This window comes from Malaclemys terrapin, chromosome 1 (assembly GCF_027887155.1).
Source record: "Malaclemys terrapin pileata isolate rMalTer1 chromosome 1, rMalTer1.hap1, whole genome shotgun sequence".
Classification (NCBI taxonomy): Eukaryota; Metazoa; Chordata; order Testudines; family Emydidae; genus Malaclemys; species Malaclemys terrapin.
The window spans coordinates 193842662-193868254 of record NC_071505.1 but is presented as its reverse complement, the minus strand read 5'-3'; the positions used below and the strand labels follow the sequence as shown (position 1 = coordinate 193868254).

At 41.1% G+C, this 25593-nt stretch overlaps 1 protein-coding gene across 1 annotated transcript in view; it reads left to right on the top strand.

Annotated features, from left to right (window-relative positions):
* The first annotated feature begins 1938 nt into the window (after nucleotides 1-1938).
* Nucleotides 1939-25593, top strand: part of BRWD1 (bromodomain and WD repeat domain containing 1) — a 100034-nt gene continuing 76379 nt past the window's right edge. The window contains exons 1-11 of the mRNA XM_054049220.1: nucleotides 1939-2276; nucleotides 2439-2497; nucleotides 2683-2712; nucleotides 2879-2938; nucleotides 6134-6284; nucleotides 9291-9389; nucleotides 10074-10234; nucleotides 12647-12868; nucleotides 18053-18153; nucleotides 21712-21782; nucleotides 23619-23719. Of these exons, the coding sequence (XP_053905195.1) occupies nucleotides 2219-2276; nucleotides 2439-2497; nucleotides 2683-2712; nucleotides 2879-2938; nucleotides 6134-6284; nucleotides 9291-9389; nucleotides 10074-10234; nucleotides 12647-12868; nucleotides 18053-18153; nucleotides 21712-21782; nucleotides 23619-23719 (1113 nt within the window). The 5' untranslated portion in view covers nucleotides 1939-2218. The remainder of the gene's footprint in view (nucleotides 2277-2438; nucleotides 2498-2682; nucleotides 2713-2878; nucleotides 2939-6133; nucleotides 6285-9290; nucleotides 9390-10073; nucleotides 10235-12646; nucleotides 12869-18052; nucleotides 18154-21711; nucleotides 21783-23618; nucleotides 23720-25593) is intronic.

The following is a 25593-nucleotide window of genomic DNA, read 5'->3' as shown; positions in this document are numbered from 1 at the left end:
TCTGTTCGGAAAATAATACAGCAGGGCACAGATAATCCAACACATTTTTGGCATGCATTGGAGATGATTTTTTTTATTTCAGAAGTTGGAGATAGCAACTTGGGGAAAAGCTGTTCTAGATTTGATTCTGACAAATCAGGAGGAACTGGATGAGCATTTGAAAGTGGAAGGCACATTAGGTGAAAGTGATCATGAAATGATAGCGTTCATGATTCTAAGGAACGGTAGGAGGAAAAACAGCACAATAATGATAATGGATTTCAACATGGGCAGTGGGTGGATCTCCCCTTTGGAGAGGCTAGCCCCCAGCTCCACTCCTTCAGTGGGAGTTAGGTATCTAAATACCTTTTATGATCTGAACTGAGGTACACTGTGGTGGAAGGTGAGTGCCAGCAGCCTGATAGAAATACAAAATATTTTTTGGATACTTATGGGGAATTGTGTGCTGTTGGTAACCCTAACTCAGGCAGCATAGCAAAGCTCATATCCCTTGCATAGGCCTTAAAATGTCTCAGGCTCTCCCGATCAAAACCTTATTTGTAAATTCTCATAGTGAAGCTAAAGGCATAGTAGCGTGACCAGACGTCCCAATAAAATTGGGACTGTCCTGATATTTAGGTGTTTGTCCCGCATCCCGACCGATCTTTGGTTGGGATGCAATTTGTCCCGATATTTCACTCGGCCGGCAGCACTGTTTTTTTTTTTGCTCCACCAGTGGACCCCCCCATCCTCCATGTGTCCTGATATTTTCTTCCTCTCATCTGGTCACCCTAAGGCATAGTGACAGATTTCAGAGTAGCAGCCATGTTAATCTGTATCCGCAAAAAGAACAGGAGTACTTGTGGCACCTTAGAGACTAACAAATTTATTTGAGCATAAGCTTTCATGGGCTAGAAACCACTTCATCAGATGCATAGAATGGAACATACAGTACCAAGATATATATAACATCTTAATAGTTTGTATGGCAACTTCCACCTTTTCATGTTCTCTGTATGTATATATATCTTCATTCTATGCATCTGAAGAAGTGGGCTGTAGCCCACAAAAGCTTATGCTCAAATACATTTGTTAGTCTCTAAGGTGCCACAAGTACTCCTGTTCTTTTTAAAGGCATAGTGTTGAGAGTGAAAACTAGTACAGTAAGGGACAGTGACCTGAACATGTTTGCAAGGCAAAATGACAGGGGTAGTTCAAACCCTTTGGGCTCTTCGCTGGGTACCCAGCCCAGGGAAATGCTTGGCCCATCTTGAGTTTTGGGAACCTTCAAGCGAGAAGCAGCCTGGAAGCAACACAGAGACGGCCAGGTCAGAGAAAGCCCCAGCGGCGCTAGTTTGGCACCGGCGGCTCCTGCCCTGGTTCGGGGGGTTTGGTCCCGCGGGTGGGAGCGCTCAGGGGACCCCACAACGAGGTGCCCGATTTCACATGGGGCGAGGGGAGGTGCCGTTGTCGCTCGCTCCGTCACAAGGGTGCCGGGGGCAGCTGCACCCTCGGGGAGGAGACGCGCGTTGCCCCGGCTCGGGCCGCCACCGCTCGCCCTTGCCCTCCCCGGGGGAGCCCGGCCGGGCCGCGCTGCACGAGCGGGCGCTGCCCTCCCAGCAGAGCCTGCCGAGACCAGCAGGCGCCTCCTGCCCCACCGCCTGCGGGGCCCCGCGGCCCCTGCCCGCCACCACCAGCCCACTTCGGCCTCCGCCGCGGCGCAGCAGCTGCTGGCTGCTCCCACAGGCCCGCCGCACGCGCACCTCCCAGCCCCCTCCCCCGCCTCGCCAACGTGCAGACGCTCCCTCCGTGCCCCCTCACTCCCTTTCTTCCTCCATCCCCCTCCGCGTCCGGATCTCACTTCCCCCCGCACCCACAGCAGCAGTGGCGACCCGCCCCCCCAGTTCCCGTACCGACACGCCGCGGGCTGCTTTTGACCCGAGAAGGGTTCAAAGAAGAATACAAACATTTCTCTCCACCGCCGCCCCCGCCTCCCCGGCTAGGGACTATTTTTTCAGCCACCCCTCCCCGGCGGAGAAGACAGCCTCGGCACTGGGACGGGTCGCTCCGCGGCAATGGCGGCCGGGCCGAGGCTGAGTTAGAGCGAGGCGGGGGGGAGACTCGCTCGCTCGCGGTGGGGGAGGCGCTGATAGGACTATGCCGAGCGGGGCCCTGCCCGCGCCAAACGCTGCCTGAGCCCGTGTCCTGCCTTGGCAGTAGCAGCTGGGCCGCCCCCGACATGGCCGAGCCCTCGGTCCCCTCCTCCGGCGGCGGCTCCCTGCCGCTCATTGAATCAGGTAACAGCGGAGCGCGTGAGGGAGCCGGCCGGGCGCCGCCGGTTCTGCTGCTCCCCGCCGCCGCCATCTTCCCGGTCATGATGATCAATTACAGTCGCTGAGGGGCTCCCCCGCCCCGCTCCGCAGCCCCGCGCTCATCGCTGTCCCCCGTCTCTCTTGCAGAGCTCTACTTCCTCGTCGCCCGCTTCCTGACCACCGGGCCCTGCCGGAGAGCGGCGGAGGTGAGTAGAGGCCGGCAGCGCCGCACGCACCCGCCGCAGACCCCCGCCGCGGTGGCTGCTGCTGCCACCAAGGGCTCCGGTGCCTGGCCCCGAGCCCTGTGCAGCTGCGGCGGCCGCTGAAGAGACGGCGAGGTTTGGTTCCCCCTCCCTAACTCGTGTGCATCTGTTTCTTCCTTCCCCTGCAGGTGCTGGTGCAGGAGCTGGAGCAGCACCAGGTCTGTGTGTGAGACTGTCTCTGCTGCCTTTCTCCCTCTCCTGTCACCTTTTCCCTTTAAGTCATTCATCTCTTTTAAAAAAAACAAACAAACCCACATTGTTTTGAATTTGATCTCCCCACCCTTCCCCTTTTAATCACTTATTTGTGTTTCTTTTTCAATTTAGTTGCTTCCTAAAAGGTTGGATTGGGAAGGAAATGAGCATTGTAGAAGTTATGAAGATTTGGTGAGATTTAAACAACAACAACGTTGAATTAGAATGATAATGTTAATGTTAGACCCTCCACTTAATAAAAAAACAGCCGTTACATTTAATTATTTTTGTATTTCACCCTGGGTCTGGGAGGAGACAGAAGGCTGATTTTTTAGAAGGGGTGTTTGACTTCTTTACCTTAAACTAACAAACAAAAACATAAGGGGTTAGGGGTGTTTTTAATTGGAGGATATTGTTATGTAGCATAGGCGGGGCTTCGGGTTATGCCATTTGCCCATGTTCCTGCCTACCTATGGGGAAGAGCCAATCTGTTAAGAGGTTTCATTTCTGTGTTTCACTCTGAGACTTGTTAAGCAGGTTTTGATTGGACGGTATTTATTTTCTATTTGGTTTCCTGCATCTGCTGCTTTCAACAGATTAGGAAACAAAATCACTGGTACAGAAATTGGGGGTGGGGATTTGTAGTGGCGTCTTTCTGATTTACTGGCCATACTAATCAAAATGTTCCGAAAGATGCCCTTTGGCTCAGGGCTGCACAACTTGTGCCAAATTAATTGCACTAAATGTATTTACAACAATTTCAGAGTAGAGATGTAACTGTTCCTGGTATTCTATCTTACTGTTTCTAAAATACTGCATGATTATGTGTGGCTATGTGGATACAAACTAAAGAGAGGACAGCATCAATAGGAAGTCTATAGTTCAGTTTATTTATATTACTTTTGAAAAAAGCTTGGCATAGTTAGTTCCAAGTAATAAACCAGCCTCTGAGTTCCTCTGCTAATCTTTGGAGATTTACAATCAAATTCTGTTTTTTCCTCGTGTTTTTCCATACTTTGACAAAGTAAAGTGGTATGTGACTGAAGGTACGGGGAAAGAGTGAAATTGACTACACACAATTAACAAATGTAGATATAAGTTAAAAACAAAAAGGTAGCCACAAATGTAGTTTTGAATTTGACAGTTCCCTTATTTGAGCAAATGTATGTAGTACTGCTTTAAATCAGTACACTGAAGGACCAATCCTGCTCACTTTACTTGCATGAAGTCAACAGGATTACTTTCCAAGATCTGGCCTAAATTTAGGTAAGCACAGAAAGTTTTCTTGTGAAGGATGTTACGTAGGCCCCGATTCTTCTGCAGATGTGGTGCTGGCATATTCCTATGCTGAGTCTCATTGACTTTGGGGCTTCATGCATCTGTCTGTGCATGTGATTTCCTAGGATTGGAGCCTTTGTGTATGTGTCTCCCTTCTCCCCTACAACAACAAAAAAATCCCTATCTGTGCTGTTAATAGTTTAGGTTATCAAAATTTCTGCTTTTTAACATTTTTTTACTTTGCCATTTATGCTGTTTAGGTACTTTTAATTGTCTAAGTGTAAAAATAGGCCAATCAGTTTCATTCTTTTGGGTTTGGGTTTCAGGGACAGCTGGCAAACATTTAAGGCCCAAAACCTGCAATGTTGAGCATTTGGGTGTATTCCATGTCAAACCAAGTACTCATTACAGAATCTGAGCCTGAGCTTAAATAACTGCTGTCACGAAAACTCAAAACCAACCATTTTTAAAAAAATAATCTTTTATTAGGCTTCTTAAAACTTTTTAACAAGACTTACATTGGGTATAAATTACACGAAGGTAGTATCTCTTTTTATAAGCTGTATTTCGTAAATATACTTGAAGGGGAAAATTAAGCTTTCTACTTTGAAGCATCTTGGTCAGTACTCTTGTACCTCTTTAGAGCGGTGTTTCCCAAACTTGGGGTGCCGCTTGTGTAGGGAAAGCCCCTGGCGGGCCGGGCTGGTTTGTTTACCTGCCGCGTCCGCAGGTTCGGCCGATCGCGGCTCCCACTGGCCGCGGTTCGCGCCGCTTCCTGCCGCCCCCATTGGCCTGGAGCGGCATGCCAAAGGTTGCCGATCCCTGCTTTAAGGTAATTTGGGTGTAATTTAAGTTGAGTTTGTCCTTTTTAAATATATAGAAGTCAAGGCACTGGTTTTGGTTCTCACAACTATAACTCATCCCCATGTACATATGAAACATGTATGCAGATTAAGACAAGTACTTGCCAAATGAGTGTACAGCAATAGTGTGTGGGGTTCTGATTTTTACTTTTCTGGTTATGAGGCAGCCCGAGCCTCAAGTTAAGGTTGACTTATTGAGATTTTGATATTTTTATCTTATGGGCACACTAATTCATACTTATAAACAAAAATTTGGCCAATTTGTGGAGGCTGTGGAAACCCTAACTTTGAATATGTGACTCCTACTCAAGTAGGTTGTCAGTCATGAAGTTGTATACATGTTTTTTGCAGTGAACTTTGAAAAAATGAAAATATGAGAAATAAATTGCGCATGCATTTTTGGTTGCAAGATGCTGTGCTTGTGTATACTTGGATTCTAAATTAAGTATATCTGAGAATCCTTTGTGAGTGGGTAAAGGATGTGATCTTATTCCCCTAAGATGTCTGTGGAAGCTTTGGAAAGTTTTCCATTGAGTTCAGTGAGAGTAGGATTGTTTGCTGCATTTCATAGTTTCCTTGAAGAATCCAATGCTCTTTCCAGAGGAGCTAGGTAGATGACTTAAGCCTTAAGTGATGTCAGTGGACTACAACTTTCCAGTTTGTACAACTTAGTCAACATTGCCAATTATATTCATTTGGCTCTTGCGTTTGACCATAACATAATTTTTTCGGACATACAGTAGACAAAAAATAAATCAAGGAGCCTTAGTATTTTTGTAGCGTGTTGGTTAAATTAGACAAAAAATAGTGAGCATGAGACATGATTATATCATGTAGAATTGAAACACTGAAATTTGTGTGCATCTGGAGCAAAGTGTTGGTGTTGCTTATGCTAAAGCTTTATTCTTAACTGTGGTAAAATATCTTTTATGGAAAATACTGAATATGAGAGGGTGCTCCAGTCTGAGCCATTTGTGTGAAGTCTGTATTTTCCATAGTAAGATGCTGATGTATAGTACATCTCTCTACAACAGCTTTCTGATTCCTGGATAATTTTTAAATTTTAAAAGTTTAAAGTTTAAAATTCATTGCTGTAAAGATCAGAGTTTATATAACTGATTCTGCTCTATGAATTATGTAATATAAATATTTAGGCACTTCTAAATGTTAATGTAAATACCGACATACATAGGATCATCAATTTTAGATATGCCATATATTTGTTTTAAACTTAAATTCTTATCAGGTCTTATCCAACAAACATGTGGCTCCAGATCATTTGTTGCAAATTTGCAAGCGTATTGGCCCTATACTGGATAAAGAGATTCCACCCAGCATTTCAAGAGTGAATTCCTTACTTGGTGCAGGGAGGCAGTCATTGCTACGTACAGCGAAAGGTATTGTTTTATTTTTCATTATTTAAATTTTTGCAATACAATGGGGAGTGGGGCGGGAAGCCTGTCCAGGGGTCTGAGTGCTATTGCCATGTATTAAAAGCAAACAAAAGTAAACCCTCCAAATTTTCCAAGACTAGGAGGGGAAACTGAAACAACCCTGGCCGCTAATATTAGCTATCAGCACACAAATAATCTGCAGTCAGCTCACTCCTGCTCTGAAGATTTCGGCTATTTTGGACTAAGAATGGGGACAATGAATTGCAAAATTCAGACCACTGCTAGAGAGTACTCTCTTAGCAGCTCCCTTTGTTTAATTTAGACTAAGAATGTTCTTGTTTGAGCACCTCCTCTGACCACAGTTGTAGGGAATATCTTTGAGAAAGGGATAGTCTTGAATAGAAAGGGCCCAAGTCAGTTAAGGCTTTATAGGTCAAAAACAACAGACTGACTTCACCCATAATCCAACAGAGAGTGAATGCAGATCTCTCTCACCTTGTCTACCTAGTACTTTGCAAATACTTTGCCCAGTGCTTGGATAGGGGCACAGATGAGGGCTAGCTTGCTGATGTTCAATCCAGATAAAGTGGAAGTGATGTTGGTAGGATGAGGGGAAGCAACTGGAAGATAAGTCAGTGATTTGTATGTGTGCCTTTACTCTGGGTATGTACCTGCTGTTTGTTATGAGCATTTGAATACTGTTCTCAGTGACATCAATGACCAGGACAGCTTTTTTTCATTTGCACTTGACCAGGAGTTGACAGTTTCTTTGACCCACACTTTGCTAATTTGATCCATGCTTTTGTTGTTGCAACAATTTAATCTTGAGGTATGCTATGCATGAAGGTATGTGTGAAACTTCACTTAAGCCAGCTTCTTCAGTTTCTGAGCAGATTAAGGTATAGTTCCACCTCCATAAATGTAGAAATAGACACTTGGTGATTATTGCTAGATTGTGAATGTCAGGTGATGAATGTTTAATTTTTGAGCAATGGTTGGACAATTGTTTCTTTTAGAGAGGCTGGCAACTTACTTTTCCCACAGAAAGTCATGACAACCTCTCTTTCAAAGAGGAGGGACATGTATCTGCCGTCCAATGGAGGTAGCCAGAACTAATCAAGCTGTCTATGACTGAACAGATCCACTGATTGAAAATTTGTGGGTGTTATGGAAGAGGCAAAGAAACCCTCTTCTTAGTCATGACAAGATGTTTTAAAAAACACAACCTTTTGCTACCTATCAGATTGGCATGAGGCTACTGTCACCAGTGCTCTATCTGTCTTTAATCCCACTTCAGTTGTTGATGGGTCATGGGTAAACATGGTGACCTGTGAGAACAAAGTGGGGGAAGAGAATGCCTAAAAGCCACTTACTCAATAGTTGAGGACAAAATATTATAAAACCCAACCCCTTCTTAGAGTAGTTTTTAACTGGAGTCATATCCTCCCTTGGAGCCTTTTGGAAATGCTCTGGTTTCTTATGCCTTCATATACCATCAAGAGGTTCCTGGCTTCAGCTGAGGTCCATTCCAATCTCAATTTGTGGAGATACCTCTCTGAGTATCTGCCTCAGATCATGATGGGGCTTTTCAGTGTATCAAGGCACTCTGTACACAAATGCCAGTCCCTTTTTGACTCTGCTTGTGGATCTCGCGGGATAACATGGTAGTGATTGATTTTTTGGAGTAGGAGAGCTCCTGCACTTTGTGTTTGATAGAAATGGCTCACTATATATAACACCACCAATTGTGCCAAAACCAATCCAGCAGTGTCTTCCCATTCACATTTTAGTAATACTTGTGAAGTTGGGCCTCATTTCTGATTGTGGATGGTTGACAGTAATGCTAGGCTGGTGATTAAGTAATCAGTAAGACCTTCAGGTGTTTCTAGTGTATTTGTATGTGAGAGAAATTCTGTGGGGTTTGTATTATTTTTTTAACTGCATTTTATGGTGTGGACTATTTTAGTGGATGCCACTGCATTTCGCAGTTACCTCTCTTCTGCACTTCACTAGCTCTACAGTGAATGGGGCAGTGACTTTGCATTTGTTGTGAATCAGACTTGCTGCCATTTCAGCACTCGACCTGTTTAAATAAATAACTTTTAATATTGGGGAAAGTCTCCTCTCTTCCTGTAGTCAAACAGCTGACCCATTGGCACAAATTTAAAAATAAATAAATAAATAGATGATAAAAAAAAGCCGCCTTTGGGCAGAAAACAGTCCTATAAAATGTCAGTCTAAAAGGTGACAGTGTTGGAAAGATATAAAACGGGTAAAATGGAAATGCTTGTGCAACCCGATCTGCAGTACTAGCTACTTACTACATATAACATGTAAAAAAGTTTCTTATGGTGATATTGGATGGACAGAGTGCAGTTCTTCGAGGGGAAACTTCTCATTTTAAATAAATCTTTAAGTGCTTTCGTTGTTTTGGAAAAAGGGATCCATAATACTTTTCAAGAGTAGCCTAGACACATGTGATCTTATTTTTATCATCTGTAAACTGCCATGAAGACAGATGTTGCTAAAAACATATTTTGCAAAAAAACTTTATAAGTGGACTTTGAATAGCCAGAGTTATTTTGTTGCTTTATTTATAACCGCATCAATAATGCAGATAACTCAATTAGTAAATCATTTACTGTATAAATGTAGCATCTGTATTTTGTGCAGAAATGAGTATGTTGGTACTTCACAAATAATTAAAGTCCTCTGAGCCTTTGGAGCAAGTGACTGTGTCATTATTAAACCTCCCTTGTCAGGACCAGTATTGTAACCTGTCTTAAAACTAGGCTTTCAAACTGTTGTTGGAAAGTTTTAGGTTGAGAGGTTCTGAGCTCCTTCAGCTCTTTTTAAATTTAATATTGCAGTACGAGGCCCTTTGGCAGGCTTATTCATTACTGTTTTTGCTAAACTTTATAATGGATTTCAGAACAGTAACATTTGTTTTGCTTTTCTGAAATGTGCTCTTATGGGTAACTTTCAATACAACTAACATTGATGTCAAAGATTGCAGGAATACTGTTTGGAAGGGCTCTGCTTTAGCTGCTCTTCGTAGAGGAAGACCTCCTGAAATTCCTGTAAACTATGGCCCTCCACCAAACCTTGGTACGTAGATGATAAAATCACTTCTAACTTCAGTGTAATATGTATTTCTTGACACTTATATTCTCTATGCTTCTCTTCATATAAATAGTGATGGAAATTGCATTTAAGAACCAGCTCTAAAAGTTTACCTATAGAATTTTATATTACTTCAGTGGGGCTCTGCATGAGCACAGGGGTCCACCCATGTAGAATTCATTGCAGGAGAAAGGTGTTAGATTCTAAATGAAAGTCTTTCTGCTTTAAAAAACCCAGTGTACTAATAAGCAAATAGAGATACTTATGGTATCTGCAAGTCAGTGGTGTTTGGTTAAAAGGACTCTCTTGTTTATGGAAGTACATGGCAAAATGTGAGGTAGAAGATGCTGTGTCTTTGTAAAAAAAAAAAAAAAAAAAAAAACTACTTTATTTGGGGCGAGATTACATTAAAAAGCTGCCCTGCTTCTTTGTAACATAAACCCACAAACTCAGAATAAACTTTGGCGTTCTGTACACAAGCTAGAGAGTCACTTTACTAAATCCAGTAATTTATTGGTTATGGAAGCAAGAGAGAGTGGCTATCTACAGGAGACCTGTTTTTTTTAATCATCATCTAAGCCCCCTAGAAATAATTTTTAAACATGGCTTTTCACAGGATGATTTATTTTTTTTTGCTTGCATTCTTTAATCTATTTGTATTTGTTTTAGTGGAAGTAAATCGTGCAAAACAATTAACTGGGTATGCAACATATAGAACATCGTTTCCAGGAAGTATGTATCAGCACATAAGGATGCACAGGCGGATTCTTGGCCATCTCTCTGCAGTCTACTGTGTTGCATTTGATAGGACTGGACACCGAATATTTACTGTGAGTTGATGCTGTGAATGCTGGGTCTTCTAGAACTATTTCTAATTGATTATCGGGAAAGTAGCTTTTAAATGCTCAGTATTTATGCCTGAAATATTCAGACCTCAGAATTTAAAGTTTAGAAATAAAGCTAATTAGCCCCTGCACTTCATTTGGGTGAACTGTTTGGCATGTGTATGGAGGGGAGCATTTTTGAACTGTTAGCCGTTATTGCTTATTAGGTACTGATATCTACATACATGCTTTTTTCTTTGATACATTTCTTTGTTTTGGGTGTTGCATCTTTGTGAATAGTGGAGAAGGCGACTGGTTTTATGGTATAGAGCTTTTGTTTTAATTGCCGTTATTTTGTGGATTTGGTAATGGAGAGAATTAACAGAAAGTCAGATTATTTTGATGTCATTTCAAATGTCTTTTGCTTGTGTTTGATATCAAAAACTACTGTTACCTATTTGGATGAAACTAGGTTACTGTGAACTTCAGAGTAAGCCAGAATAACAAGGGATGACTTTTTTGTGTCATCAAACAGGCTGAAACTAACTTTTTTCCACTTAAGGCTAGATTAACAGAAGGATTTAAGCAGCTAAAAGGGAAGTTATATGCCTAAATTAAACATTTAGGCACCACTGAGATCCTCAAAACCTCTGCTCAGCTGGTGTCTAAAATTCCCCAGTGTCTGAGTTCCCACCAGCAGTGTCCCCTAGATGCCTAGGTTTCTGCTAATGAGTATGCACACACTCCAGGTGCCTCTCTCATGTCTAAGCCCCAGCAGGATCTTCAGGCTGGGTGTTGCCCCACTTTGAGAACAACAACTGGATCAAGCCTCACGAGTATGCGAGAATACTCTGTCAATGTGCAAAGCAAACATGATTCTGGGATGCATTAACAGGTGTGTTGTGAGCAAAACACGAGAAGTCATTCTTCCGGTCTACTCTGCACTGGTTAGGCCTCAACTGGAGTATTGTGTCCAGTTCTGGGCACCACATTTCAAGAAAGATGTGGAGAAATTGGAGAGGGTCCAGAGAAGAGCAACAAGAATGATTAAAGGTCTTGAGAACATGACCTGTGAAGGAAGGCTGAAAGAATTGGATTTGTTTAGTTTGGAAAAGAGAAGACTGAGAAGGGGACATGCTAGCAGTTTTCAGGATCTAAAAGGGTGTCATAAGGAGGAGGGAGAAAACTTGTTCACTTTAGCCCCTAAGGATAGAACAAGAAGCAATGGGCTTAAACTGCAGCAAGGGAGGTCTAGGTTGGACATTAGGAAAAAGTTCCTAACTGTCAGGGTGGGTAAACACTGAAATAAACTGCCTAGGGAGGTTGTGGAATCTCCATCTCTGGCGATATTTAAAAGTAGGTTAGATAAATGTCTATCTGGGATGGCCTAGACAGTATTTGGTCCTGCCATGCGGGCAGGGGACTGGACTCGATGACCTCTCAAGGTCCCTTCCAGTCCTGGAATCGATGAATCTATGAATGCTGGGAGGGAGTGATGGGCTAGGGGGAGAAGGAGGCAGCCTGTCTTATCTTTATTCCAGTGGATAGGGCACTCACGTGCATGTGGGAGTTCCTAGTTCGTTTCTCTCCTATACCTGATGTGGCGAAGAAATTTGAACTTGGATTTTCTACCTCTCAGGTGAATGCTGCAGCTCTTGGATTATACAGCAGACTCTCGCTAGAACGCGCGTTTTTATAGTGCGAATTCGGTTATAGCGGGGGACCGCGCATGGATCCCAAATTTAATTACTTTCATTGGAATCCATGGTAACGCGATCCCCGTGTTAATGCAGGACTGCACATGGATCCAAAACCCTGCGTTCTAGTGGGGGTCTGGTGTACTCATTTTTTTTCTCTTTGACTCAGTGAATAATTATTTATGCACAATGGAATAGCCTCAACAGGAGAGATTGAGACCCACACCAAAATATTCTATAGTCCAGTGGCTAGGACTCAACTGAGAGGTGGGAAATCCAAGTTCAAGTCCCTACTCCACATTAGACAGAGGGGGAAATTGAGTCTTCCACACCCCAGGTGAGTGTTCTACCTACTGGGCTAAAAGTTGGAGGCTGCTTCCTCCTCCCTCCTCCTTCCCATAGTTGTTTCTTAAAAAAAATAGCTTAGGCACCTAACTCCAGGTGAGGGTTCATGGGTGAGAATCCCAAGCAGAGATAGATGCCTAATTCGATGAAAGAGATGTAGCTTTTTCACTAATTTTTGAGACTTGAGCCACTATGCAATATGACTAAATTTTAGGTTCCATAAACACCAATAGCATAAGCAGGGTTTAATAGAAAATCTTAATTTTCCAGACTCAGAATGTATTTCATCATCTTTAAAGACAAAGCTGAAGCAGATAGTATCTTGAGTATTTATAAACTTGAACTTATGCCAGGTTCTGTAACCCTTTTTTCTTAGGGTTCAGATGATTGCTTGGTGAAAATTTGGTCAACTCACAATGGCCGATTGCTCGCCACACTACGAGGTCATTCAGCCGAGATTTCTGATATGGCTGTGAATTATGAAAACACTATGATTGCAGCTGGAAGCTGTGATAAAATGATCAGGGTATGGTGTCTGAGAACTTGCGCACCAGTTGCTGTGCTCCAGGGACACACAGGATCCATTACATCTTTACAGGTATATTTCTAATTAATGGGCATGTCTATCCTTCATCTTGTAGCTTTGTGTTTTCAACATCTAATAGCACACAAGCATTAAAACATACTAATACCATAATGATGTTTAGTTTTATGCCTCCAAATTCGTTGTAAAAACCATTCACGGTTTTAGTGTAAAACAGAAGGTAACATGTTTTATTTGATCTTGTGGTTTTATTTCGCTGTTAGTAGAATTGTAGTATTGGATAAAAATCCAGTATCTTATTTTGACAAATGTGTATATAAGCGAAAAGCGTTGTCCAAATAGAAGCAAGCAGCAATACGGTATAAGACAACATTCAGGAGTCAGATTTATTTTGCTGTTCTCTTGCTGAGCCTGATTAATACACCTTACACTTCTAACTAGCTAGAATTTTGGCTGATAGTAGTGTTTTAAAAAAAAAAAACTCACGCAATCCTTAAATATTGTGAAGGTCTTGACTTGAGGAAAGTACATATAAATACTTTTATAAATGTTCCAGCAAATTGAAGTGTAAGACATGTTCAAAAAGCAAAAAAAGAAGTTTAGACATTAAACACTTAGCTTTCAGCAAGTTCAGGTGTTGTGAAGAGAGGAAGCCAGTTGCGACCTCATGTGGCTCTCAAATCACAGAATTCCATTTATAAAAAAAGAAACTCAAAGGCAGTAGCCTGGGTAAACCTATAAACAAAATCTGAGATAAATCGGACAAAAAATATAGGCCTGATCTATCATCAAAACTTAGGTCAACAAAGCTACGGCATTCAGGGGTGTGGAAAAATCTACACCTGAGCACTGTAGCTGTGCCAACCTAATCCCTGGGGTAGACATAGCTGGATCAACAAAAAAAGTTCTTCGATTGATCTGTCTACTGCTGCTTTGGAAGTTGGAGTTCTTACAGTAATAGGAAAAACCCATTCCATAACTGTAGTATGTGTCTATGCTACAGGGTTGGAGTGGCATAGTGTTACCAGATTTGCCCATTACTTTGGGATATGCTCATTTATTAAGGTTACTCTTCTTGGGGCTGGGGGGTTCTGTAATTCTATCAGTGTACTGCTTGTGTCACTTGTGTTCTCATACGGAGCTCTACTTCTCCCTTCTGCAAGTTCCCTCCCAATGGAGCTATCCTGCAGGACCCACGGTCCCCAGGGCTTGGTTCTTCCAGCCCTAGAATTGGATGAACGAACACACACACACATTAACAGAGCGTGTCTGAGAGGACCGGGTTAATCAGCACTCCCAGGCTAACTCCTTTTATGTCACTGGACTCAGTAGGTTGGGGTGAGCAGCATTTCCAAGCTGTCACCCTTATATGCCCCTCGACTCAGCAGACTCATATGTCCCATGTTCAGCACATGTCCTGTGTTCAGTCCCTATCCCCACTTTCACATTACAATTGTCCTGGTAGTAACCCACCTCATGAGCAAACCCCACAGGATTTTTGTGCGCTGCAGGGATATTTATTTTAGGTACTTGGAGCGTTGCTGCAGAACGAATGAGGAAGCCAAAAAAACACCCAAGGGGGCGGGGAGAGAGAAGCAACCAGCTTAATCATGAAAGTTATTTATTGCCAGGTAATAACTATAGGGGAGCCAAACAAACAAAACAGTTATAATAAATCTAACTTAAATTTAATTATAAAAGTCAGGTTTAGAAAACTATAACTGATCACACAAGTCAGGGTCAGAAGGCTATACCGAGAGATAGAGAGAGATGGGTTCTCATCACTCCATGAAGCTTGAATCGATCGGGGTTCCCAGGTGGTGGTGGTAGCTGAGGGTCCGGAGTGCTGGAGACCTGCAGAGCCCCCAGCATGATCAGTCAAGAGAAGATGAAGTCCCAATGGAACTAATGCAGATTTTGGATCCAGGCATCAAAATACTTACTTGAGCATGGGTAGGAGTTTTTGTAGGGGAAGAGCAATGGTTCAAGGGAGAATACTAGCTTTGTTTATGGCTAAACTGATGGCTCAAGGGAATATACCAAAGTTGTTTTGTTCAGGCTAGACAATAGGAGCTGATCATTCCTGCAATGGGAGGTGTTCTTTCCAGGGAGCTCCCAATGTAATTAGGCAGGCGGCTTTACTATTTTGGATACCAATAAAGGATTTATTACTAGAATTGGCCTGATAACTACTGAGCTGGGTGTGTGCAGGTGTGGGTTCATTAACATCTGGAGCAGAGATTCCCATCATGCAGTGCTTTTCTGGTCCCATAGTTCAGTGTGGTTCTTGCCTTGCAATCTCTGTTCTCTATTCTGTATGCTAATGGAGATGCCTCCCTGTCCCATCTTCAATGCAGATGAGGCTAGGGGAGTTTCCTTAATCCTGTCACCCTTGTCTGGAGGAGTTTAGGTGTCTCCCCCACTGCCGTTTCATTGCTTTTTGTAAGTCTTTCTTCTGATCTGCTTTGGTTCAAGCAGAGGCTGGGTGGGGGGAAGGTCTTCCATGAGGCAGACAGGCTGGGTACTGCACCCTGGTTCCCCAAGAACACAGAGCTGATGGGTAACAATAGCTTCAGTGGTGTAGCTGTGCTGCTGTAATGCCTCTAGTGTAGACATGACCAAGGATGTTTTTGTGTTGAGTCAGGAAAGCTAAAGAGAAATTAATTCAGTAATAGCAGTTAGACTAGTCAGAGGATGCACTAAGATTAGCTAGCCTATAGGAGGACAAGTAGTACCTGACTCTCAATTGGTGGCCAAAGTCTAGGGAAATTCTGCTGCCCATGTGATAAGAGCCTGGACTTAATGGCTCTGTTACGTTAATACCCTCTGACTGTGAAAATTAGTTACTACTTTTGTATTTTGAGACAAATCACTTTGAGACAAATAACTCCTAATTCATCCAGTAAAAATTTTACAGCAAATTGATGTTCTGATAGGTTGGAGGGGGAGGTAAATGTGGCAGGTTATTTTAAACTTTGTGGTTTTGACATGACTGAATTTTCTTTCAAAGTATCTGTATGGTATTGACATATTTACCAGTACTAAGGTCAGAATTTTCAAAACTACAGGTGCCTAAAGTTTGGCTTTCTGACATAACCCCTTCTTCCACTGAAGTTAATGAAAGAATAGTTTTGGTTCTTTTTTAATAAAAGGACAATATTAGGGTAAAAATTATATATTTCATTTAAGAGAAAATACATTAATACTGAATGATACAAAACAAAAATAAAACTCATATATGCACGAAAACATACTATCTTGACTGTTTTATGTCAACATAAATTATTAAAATCAAGACTTTAAAATATTGTAATCTTGTCACTTGTTTCCATTTCTCTCAGTTTAGAGTAAAAATAGACTAATCAGTTTCATATCCCACTTGTATGTTAGGATATTGTGAATATTGCAGAGGAATATTCCTTTCAAAGAACTATTTCTCAGGTTTAATATCAATTTATTTTAAACTTACCCCATAAAATATTCCAAGACTTTATATTTCAGAATTAAATTGATTTGATAATGTGTTAAGAAAAACACCCTATGCTTGAGAAACAGCAGTCCACAGTTTCTGACTTTATCTTAAAACACGCAAACATAGGACTCGTATTTTGGAAATAAACAATGTACAAGGTTATTCTGTATGTTCTGTTGTGTGTAGTAGGTAATCCACTCTCTACTTTCAATATATAATGTACACCTCTACCTCAATATAACGCTGTCCTCGGGAGCCAAAAAATCTTACCTCGTTACAGGTGAAACCGCGTTATATCGAACTTGCTTTGATCCACTGGAGTGCGCAGCCCCGCCCCCCCCCCCCCCCCCCCCCCCCGGAGCACTGCTTTACCGTGTTATATCCGCATTCGTGTTATATCGGGTTGCGTTATATCAGGGTAGAGGTGTACTTTAATGTGAGTGCTGTGTTTTAACCATAGTCTCTAAGTCTATATTCTATAACTAAACTAATGTTGTATGTAAAGTAAACAAGGTTTTCAAAATGTTTAAGAAGCTTCATTTAAAATTAAATTAAAATGCTGATCTTACACTGCCAGCCTGCTCAGTCCGCTGCCAGCCTGGGGTTCTGTTCACTTAGGCTGGCAGCGGGCTGAGCGGGGCCGGCGGCCGGGACCCCAGAGCTGGTGAGGGGGGGGGTGTTCAGGGGTCAGGGCAGAGGGCTGTGTGTGTGGGGGGGAGGGGCACAAAGGTCAGGGCAGAAGGCTAGGGGGTGTGGGGGTGCAGGGCAGAGGGCTGGGGTGTGGGGGGGGTCAGGGCAGAGGGCTGGGGGTGTGTGGAGGTGCAGGGCAGAAGGCTGGGTGTGTGTGGGGGGGTGTTCAGCGCAGAAGGCTGGGGTGCTCGGCTCGTGGGGGTGCTCCCAGCCCCCTGCCCTAAGTGGCTCATGGCACGGGGCTGGAAGGGATATGCCCTGTTCCACCCCCTTCCCCAAGATCCCGTCCCTACCTCTTCTCTGCCTCCTCTACGGAGCAGGAAGCACACTGCTGCTCTGCTCTGCTCCGCTCCCCCTCCCTCTCGCAAGGGCCATCAGCTGATTGGCACAGGGAGGGGGAGGAGGAGGAGGGGCAGGAGCGGGGGAGGGGAGAAGCTTGGCTGCCACAGGACCAAGCTTCTGCCTCCTGCCCCTGCAGGGGAGAGCAGTGTGTGGGGGGGACTGAGTGAGGCTGAGGGCCGGGACCTCGGCAGCATGCCATTCAAAATCGGCTTGCGTGCCGTATTTGGCAGGCGTACCGTAGGTTGCCGACCCCTGGGTTAGACAATGCTAGTTTAAGTGTGTGACCTGGTTAAAACAGAACACGTAACAAGTACCTGCTTAGTGCAGATTTCCTCCACTGTCTTTAGAATGCTGTGTTTGCTACCTAGAACAATTCACTGACAAATTTTCAGTGAACTGTGATAGTCAATTGAGATTTTTTTTAAAAGGAGTAAAACATCTCTTGCACTTGCCTCTTTTTTTTCTTTTAAATATAGTTATGGCTGGTTATGGCTAGAATACACAAGATAAACCAACTTAAAACCTTCTATTTCAGGACCTATAACTTTGTTGTATGTGTCAGCAATTGAATTTCAACTGTTCCCATAATTCATTAGAATCTAGAATAATTAAATTATATGAATTTGTAAAAAGTTAACTTATTTTCTTATGAAATTTCAAACGGGGAACATTGTCATTAAAAAAAATTGCAACTTTTTTAACTTAACATTTCTTGTGTATGGCTTTAACTTTAGTTTAGTCCAATGGTCAAAGGCTCCATGCGCTACATGGTCTCTACTGGTGCAGATGGAACTGTTTGCTTTTGGCAATGGGATGCAGATTCCATGAAATTCAGGTATGTAAGTGGGTTCCTGTTTAGCTCTTCAGATGTCTTCCCTTTCTTGATTATAAGATGGCAGTTATTTTGGGGAGTGTAAATTGACTTTTTAAATATAAATAATCTTTTGATGTTTACACATAGAAAAGCTTAAAATATCCCATACAGCAGCCTACAGAATATTTAAGTGCCATTACACATTTCATTCATTACAGACTTGTGCTCGATTCATTGTCCTGAGGAATGAACAAACCAATTCACTAGATTCTTACGACATCAGAAACACTGTGGGAAAAGTAAAATTGAAAATCTTAGTATATTAGACCCATATAGTAAAGGTATTTTTGCTGTCTGAGTTTGACAGTCTTGTTGTTCTGGGACCCCTACTTTTGTTCATTTAATGAAACTTGTGTATACGAGTGTATTTAAAAGATGCTGTTATCGTGTTCAATTCATAACTGCCACAATTTACAGTTTTGATATGGAATTTGTTTACTAAATTAGTAATATTCCTAGTACTAAGCAAAAATACATGATCAGAATATATTTAACATTATTCCATGGAAGTGGTCAAATATCTAATACAGAATACTCAAATTTGTTGAACTGTTCCAGTATGTCTAATGTAGAAACTTCCAGTACTTGAGCAAAAAAGCCTGTAATTCAGATTGTGAAAAGAAGTCACTTACGCCTGTGCCAGTGAAGTCAGTGTAGTTGCAAAGGTGTTACTAAGTCACAGTTTGGCTCAAAGAGCATTTTACTGATATGTGACACAGAAAAGTCCAAGGTTCACTCTCTGTTCCCAGTTTGTTTATAGGGCTAGTAGTTTAAAAATAAGTTTAAAAAATAAATACAAGTAACATTTACTTCTATTAGTGCATTTCAACTGTAGATCGCAAAGCACTTTACATTTAATATTATTGTGTCCAAAGTCCACAATCAGGATTTGGCCCCCATTGTGCTGGGTGATGTACAAACATAAGACATAATTCTTGCCTTGTTATATGAGGGAGTTTTGTAAACAAAATACCTGTGTTCTGGAAATCATTAAGGTAATTAACATGGAAACATAAAAAGCCATTTTTACAGTTAATTTTGGGAGTAGAACAGCATTTCAGTTGCAGGATTTTTTTTCTTAACAAAGTTGGGCATATAACTGACTTTTTAAAATCTTACCTTTTCATCTCTCCCAGATCCATATTTATCAGTATCTATTCCATGAGTGATTACAATACATGCTTAGCTGGTGACATTGCATCGTCAAAAAACCAAGCTTTTTACTCAACAGTTGCATATCTTTGCAAAACTTTGATTTTTAAATCTGTTTTACACCTCATAAAATTACATGAAACTTCAGAATCCTGGGAAATACCTTACCCCTGTAGGCCAAGCTCCATATGTGGTGCAATGTCACCAACATAGCACTTATTGGACATGTCATGGAGTGTGTAAATCAGATTTGCAAAGAAGAGAAAACCCAAACTGTGGGGAACTCCATATTACCTCTGCTATTTCAGTGTGTGTATTCATAAATTCACGAATATATTAAAAAAAAAATTAAGACTGTCAAGTGATTAAAAAAATTAATTGCGTGATTAATCTGATTAATCATGTGATTAAACAACAATAGAATACCATTTATTTAAATATTTTGGATGTTTTCTACATTTTCAAATATATTGATTTAAATTACAACACAGAATACAAAGAGTACAGTGCTTACTATATTTTTTATTTGCACTGTATAAAAACAAAATAAATAGTATTTTTCAATTTGCCTTATACAAGTACTGTAGTGCAATCTCTTTATCATGAAAGTTGAACTACAAATATAGAATTATGTACGAAAAAACTACATTAAAAAATAAAACGTAAAATTTTAGAGCCTGCAAGTTCACTCAGACCTACTTCTTGTTCAACCAATCACCCAAACAAACAAGTTTGTTTACATTTGCAGAAGATACCGCCCGCTTCTTGTTTACAATGTGACCTGAAAGTGAGAACAGGTGTTCTCATGGTACTGTTTGTAGCAGGTGTCGCAAGATGTTTACATGCGAGATGTGCTAAAGATTCATATATCCCTTCATGCTTCAACCACCGTTCCAGGGGATATGCATCCATGCTGATGATGGGTTCTGCTCGATAACAGTCCAAAGCAGTGCAGACTGATGCATGTTCATTTTCATTATCCGAGTCAGATGCCACCAGCAGAAGGTTAATTTTCTTTTTTGGTGGTTCGGGTTTTGTAGTTTCTGCATCAGAGTGTTGCTCTTTAAAGCCTTCTGAAAGCATGCTCCACACCTCGTCCCTCTCAGATTTTGGAAGGCACTTCAGATTCTTAAACCTTGGATGGAGTGCTGTAGCTATCTTTAGAAATCTCACATTGGTATCTTCTTTGTGTTTTGTCAAATGTGCCATGAAAGTGTTCTTAAAATGAACAACATGTGCTGGGGTCATCCATCGGAGACTTCTATAACATGAAATATGTGGCAGAATGCAGGTAAAATAGAACATGGGACATACAATTCTCCCCCAAGGTGTTCAGTCACAAATTGAATTAACACATTTTTTTAATGAGCATCATCAGCATGGAAGCATGTTCTCTGGAATGGTGGCCGAAGCATGAACGGGCCTATGAATGTTTAGTATATCTGGCACGTAAATACCTTGCGATGCTGGCTACACAAGTGCCATGCAAATGCCTGTTCTCACTTTCTGGTGACATTGTAAATAAGAAGTGGGCAGCATTATCTCCTGTAAATGTAAACGAACTTATTTGTCTGGGTGATTGGCTGAATAAGAAGTAGGACCGAGTGGACTTGTACACTCTGAAGTTTTACATTGTTTTGTTTTTGAGTGCAGTTATGTAACAAAAAATCTACATTTGTAAGTTGTACTTTCACGACAAAGAGATTGCAATACGGTACTAGTATGAGGTCAATTGAAAAATACTATTTTTTATCATTTTTACAGTGCAAATATTTGTAATAAACAATATACTCTTTGATTTGAGTTACAACACAGAATACTACACCTCTGCCCCAATATAACGCTGTCCTCGGGAGCCAAAAAATCTTACCGCGTTATAGGTGAAACTGCGTTATATCACACTTGCTTTGATCCGCCGGAGTGAGCAGCCCCGTCCCCCTGGAGCGCTGCTTTACTGCCTTTTATCCGAATGACTGTTATATTGGATCGTGTTATATCAGGGTAGAGGTGTATATGAAAATGTAGAAAAACATCCAAAAAAATTTTCAGTTGGTGTTCTATTGTTTAACAGTGCGATTAAAATTGTGATTAATTGCAACTAATTTTTTTGAGTTAATCGCATGAGTTAACTGCGATTAATCAACAGCCCTCTTTCTCCCCCCCTCCAAAAAATCAAACGCACAATAATTTGATGTCTTGGATGGAAACTGAGCTTCTCACAAAGAAAATGTACATCACTTTAGATCCTTGACATTGGTGATTGCCACAAACACATGCACAATGTGAACTCAGATTTTGGAAGATTGTGTTAACCTTTAATCTTTACATTGCATGTCCTGATTTTTCAGCAACTTTTTTCTTTTAAAGTAATCGGCCAGTGAAGTTTACAGAGAAATCCAGGCCTGGAGTTCAGATGCTATGTTCTTCTTTTAGCATTGGTAAGTTGTATGCATGTTGCTATTGGCCATTTTTTCATTTTTTCCCACTAATCTACAGAAACATTCTGTCAATTTCAACTGTCCTGCACTTGTAATAAAGCTTATAATTCCTCTCCTTACACTCCAGAATTGGATGTAAGGATCCATATAACTTTATCCTATTCTTTGTACAAAACCTTGTTTTATAGAATCCTAGAAATGTAGGGCTAGAATGGACCTAAAGGTTATCTAGTTCAGCCCCCTGCCCCGAGGCATGCCTAGACCATCCCTGACAGATGTTTGTCCACCTGTTTTTAAAAACATCTCCAATGACAGGGATTGTACAGTCTCTTGCAGAAGCCTATTCCAATGCTTAACAACTCTTACAGTTAGGTTTTCCATAATATCTAATCTAAATCTGCACCCCTGACTCTTTCACACTTGCTCCCAGATCCCTACAGTCATTGCTGATCTGATTAGGGTCATACCTGGCAGTATCATAAGTGTCCACATGGATGAGCAGTGTGGGGTAGTTGTCAGAGAGACAGGTGAACCTTTCCGTAACACCTTGGATGCAGGCTCCAGGCAGGTAGTGCATCTTCTGGGACAGCCGATCAGGCTAGCAGATGGATAATGTTTAGCATCTGGGAAAGAATGGACAAGACTTTCTTAACAAAGAACTTGTTGCAACTGAACCTTGCAAGTTACTTTGCCCTCTCCTGTGCTGAGCACATCAGCTACTTCTGGAGCACTCTTTTCTAGTTGGGCAACAAGAGTATAGCTGTAAATACAATGTTGGGCTCTTACATGACATAGAACATGACTGATATGCCCTATTGATACCTCCAGCCTAGAGAACTACATGATCTCTTGCATTTTCAGTGGGGATCTAGCTATGTATCTACTCTGTGGATTCAGTAATGCTCTGAAGAGTCATCACAAAAACAATAGGTTGGCAGAAGGTTTGTGACAAATCTGCTGCTGCTTTTCTGGCTTATGATTGGAGGATGAAAGCTCATACAGGAGGGGGAAGGTTCTGTAGTCATTAAGAGGACAGTTGGAGACCTGGCGGGGCAGCGCTGAAGATAGCTGTTCCAGGTGGTTACTGAGCTGGGGTTTCTGGAGTTGGATTCATCTGTATTAAGAGAAGCAGGATACATGTACGAAATGTAAATAAAATACAGTGTGACTTCCTATCAGTATTTCTTCAGTAACCAAAACTGACCAACTGTAAGGCCCTGAAATTCACCGAATTCTTACAAGGGGGCAACAGTATATTTAGAAAGTGTAATGTGAATTTATTGGCTTTGAGTGTACTTTGCACATGGCTTAATATCTTGTATGTTTTGACCATGCTTCTTTCAGTTCCCAGTGGTTGGATGAAGCCTTTATAAACAAGAGCAGGAGAATGAAAAATGTATTGTCTGGATTCTCCCCCCTTCCCCCTTTTTACTCTTTCCTGGCTATAAAATCTCTCATCTTGACCCTTCATTTCATTTACAATGTGGGTATTTCCAGTGAAGAATAGCCAATGTAACACTCTTTTGAACTATGGAGAAGTCTTTCTACTCTAAAAACAGTAGATAATTTTAGCTGCAACCTTGTTTTAGAAAGTTCTCACTATTATACTTTCCTTTAATCTTTCATACTAAAATTTAGTGATTTTATTTTTTTATTATTTATGGCTAAAAAAGGATTTGTTAAGAAAAATGCAGTTTCACTCCAAATTTGTATAGTGGGAAAAGAGCAAGAAATTTGACACCTGTCAGAATTTTAATCCATCATGTTCTACCTGATATTGTAACAAATGAAAATTCTTATCCACGCCAGCTTTTTAATTACTGTTTGAATTTTCAGGTGGTACATTTCTAGCAACAGGCAGTACAGATCATGTTATCAGGATGTATTTTTTTGGCTCTGAAACACCTGAAAAAATAGCTGAACTGGAAAGCCATGCTGTAAGTAAGATTGTTAAATCTACAAGTCATCTATTTAAAATACTTGAAGAACTGTGTTGGGGCTTCTAGCAGAATTCTAGATATGGTTTTAAAAGTTTACTGGATTAAAATCTTGCATACTGGTGTGAAAATATAAGTGACAGTAACGTGAAACACTTATATGGATTTAATGAATTGAGGAAGCATATCACAGTGATATTCTTTTAAGTATGTTTTATTTTAAGTATGTTTCATACACTAAAGCCTCCTTATACAGTTCTGCAGGTGTGAAGTAAGGTAAATGTTATTCTTGTTTTAAGGCTCCTTTGCATTTATACCACTGTAGAAGTGTAATTTATTACAGCACCACAAATGAAAGTACACACGTCTTGCATGTTTTACATTAGAATTTGTATCCGGTTTTAATGTTAAACATGCAAGACATAAGTGTGTACTTTCATTTGTGGTGCATTAATACATATCGGTTATACATGCTAAAATGGTTGTATTTATCACTTATGGCTTTAAGCTTGCAATACTGTATGGTATAACTTGAAATTCAGTGACTATTTTAGATCAGAAGTACAGTTAGTGGGTATTTTCAATAAATAGTGGCTCTAATACTTATGTTGTAAGAAGAAATAAAAGCCACTTGAGTTGCATTAGTCTGACTCCTTGTATTTGATAGGACTGCTCCCAACATTGCTTTCCCTAATGGCTTATGTAAGCCACTGAGTATCTACAGTGATGGTGCCCAATTTTATCTTCAATTGCTCTTACTGTTAATAACTTCCTTAATGGCTAGCCTAAGTATTTTCTAGCATGTTCCCTGCTTTAAAAAAAAAAAAAAAATCCTTCCTTTGTAGATGTGCTCTGGGGCCTGAGTCACATTCTGGAAGTGTAAAGGAGCCTTAAAGCAAGAATAAATGACATTTACCCTTACTTCACACTTGCAGAACTATAAAAGGAGGCCTTAGTGTATGACAACTTGGCCCCCTGTGTTTATAGGCATTGTGATCTTGGGTCCTCCTCCATAACATAAAAACTTAGCTTCTCTCCTTTGGTTCTTGTAAGTGTTATTGCTGCCTTATTTGGTAATTTGATTTAGTGTTTCTCCCGTTTATTGCTCATCTCCTGTAGTAACAAGATATCTACCCTTTATTATGGGTGCAGAAGCATTAGAGGAATGTAGACTAGCAAGCATGCTTACTTCTTAATTTGTATATTATACCATTTTTTAGAGAGAGAGAGATATGTATATGTAGAGAGATTGAAGGTGGGGGTGGAGGGGCAGGTAAAATATAATTCCATAGGATCATGGTTTTAGCGGTATGAGTTGGGAATGGTTACATTACTTGTGTGCCAATAAACCTTAATACATTAAGGTGTGGTATATAATGTGTACCACATGCTTTATAAAATAGGGTTTGAGGTTTTTACATTTTTTTATGTATCATTCGCCTATGAAGTAAAGCATCTTTGGCACCATGAGTCCAGCTGTACAGGACTCTAAAGAGATACAAAACTATCAAATGTGTTTAAAACACCTCTACATGTCAGTTTTAAAGACAGATACCTTGGTAATTTTCAGGGTTAGAAACAAGAATTGTCTGGTTGGAAAGTGGTGTATTCACTTAGTGTAAAAATCCTATTTCCAGAGCTCATAAGTTGCTTTTTATCATACCTTAAACTTATCACTTGTGCAGGACAGGGTAGTGCATGTCCTGGGCCATGGGCGGGTGTGGTTCATGGAGAGGATTCTATATTTAGGCCCAGGAGAAGAGAACACTTTTTTCTGGCAGGTTAATTTTTTTTTAAATGACTGAAGCTGTTTAGAAGTTTTAAATATTAGAATAGGTGTTAGTGGTGATGCACTAGTGGTCAGAGTGTAAGTA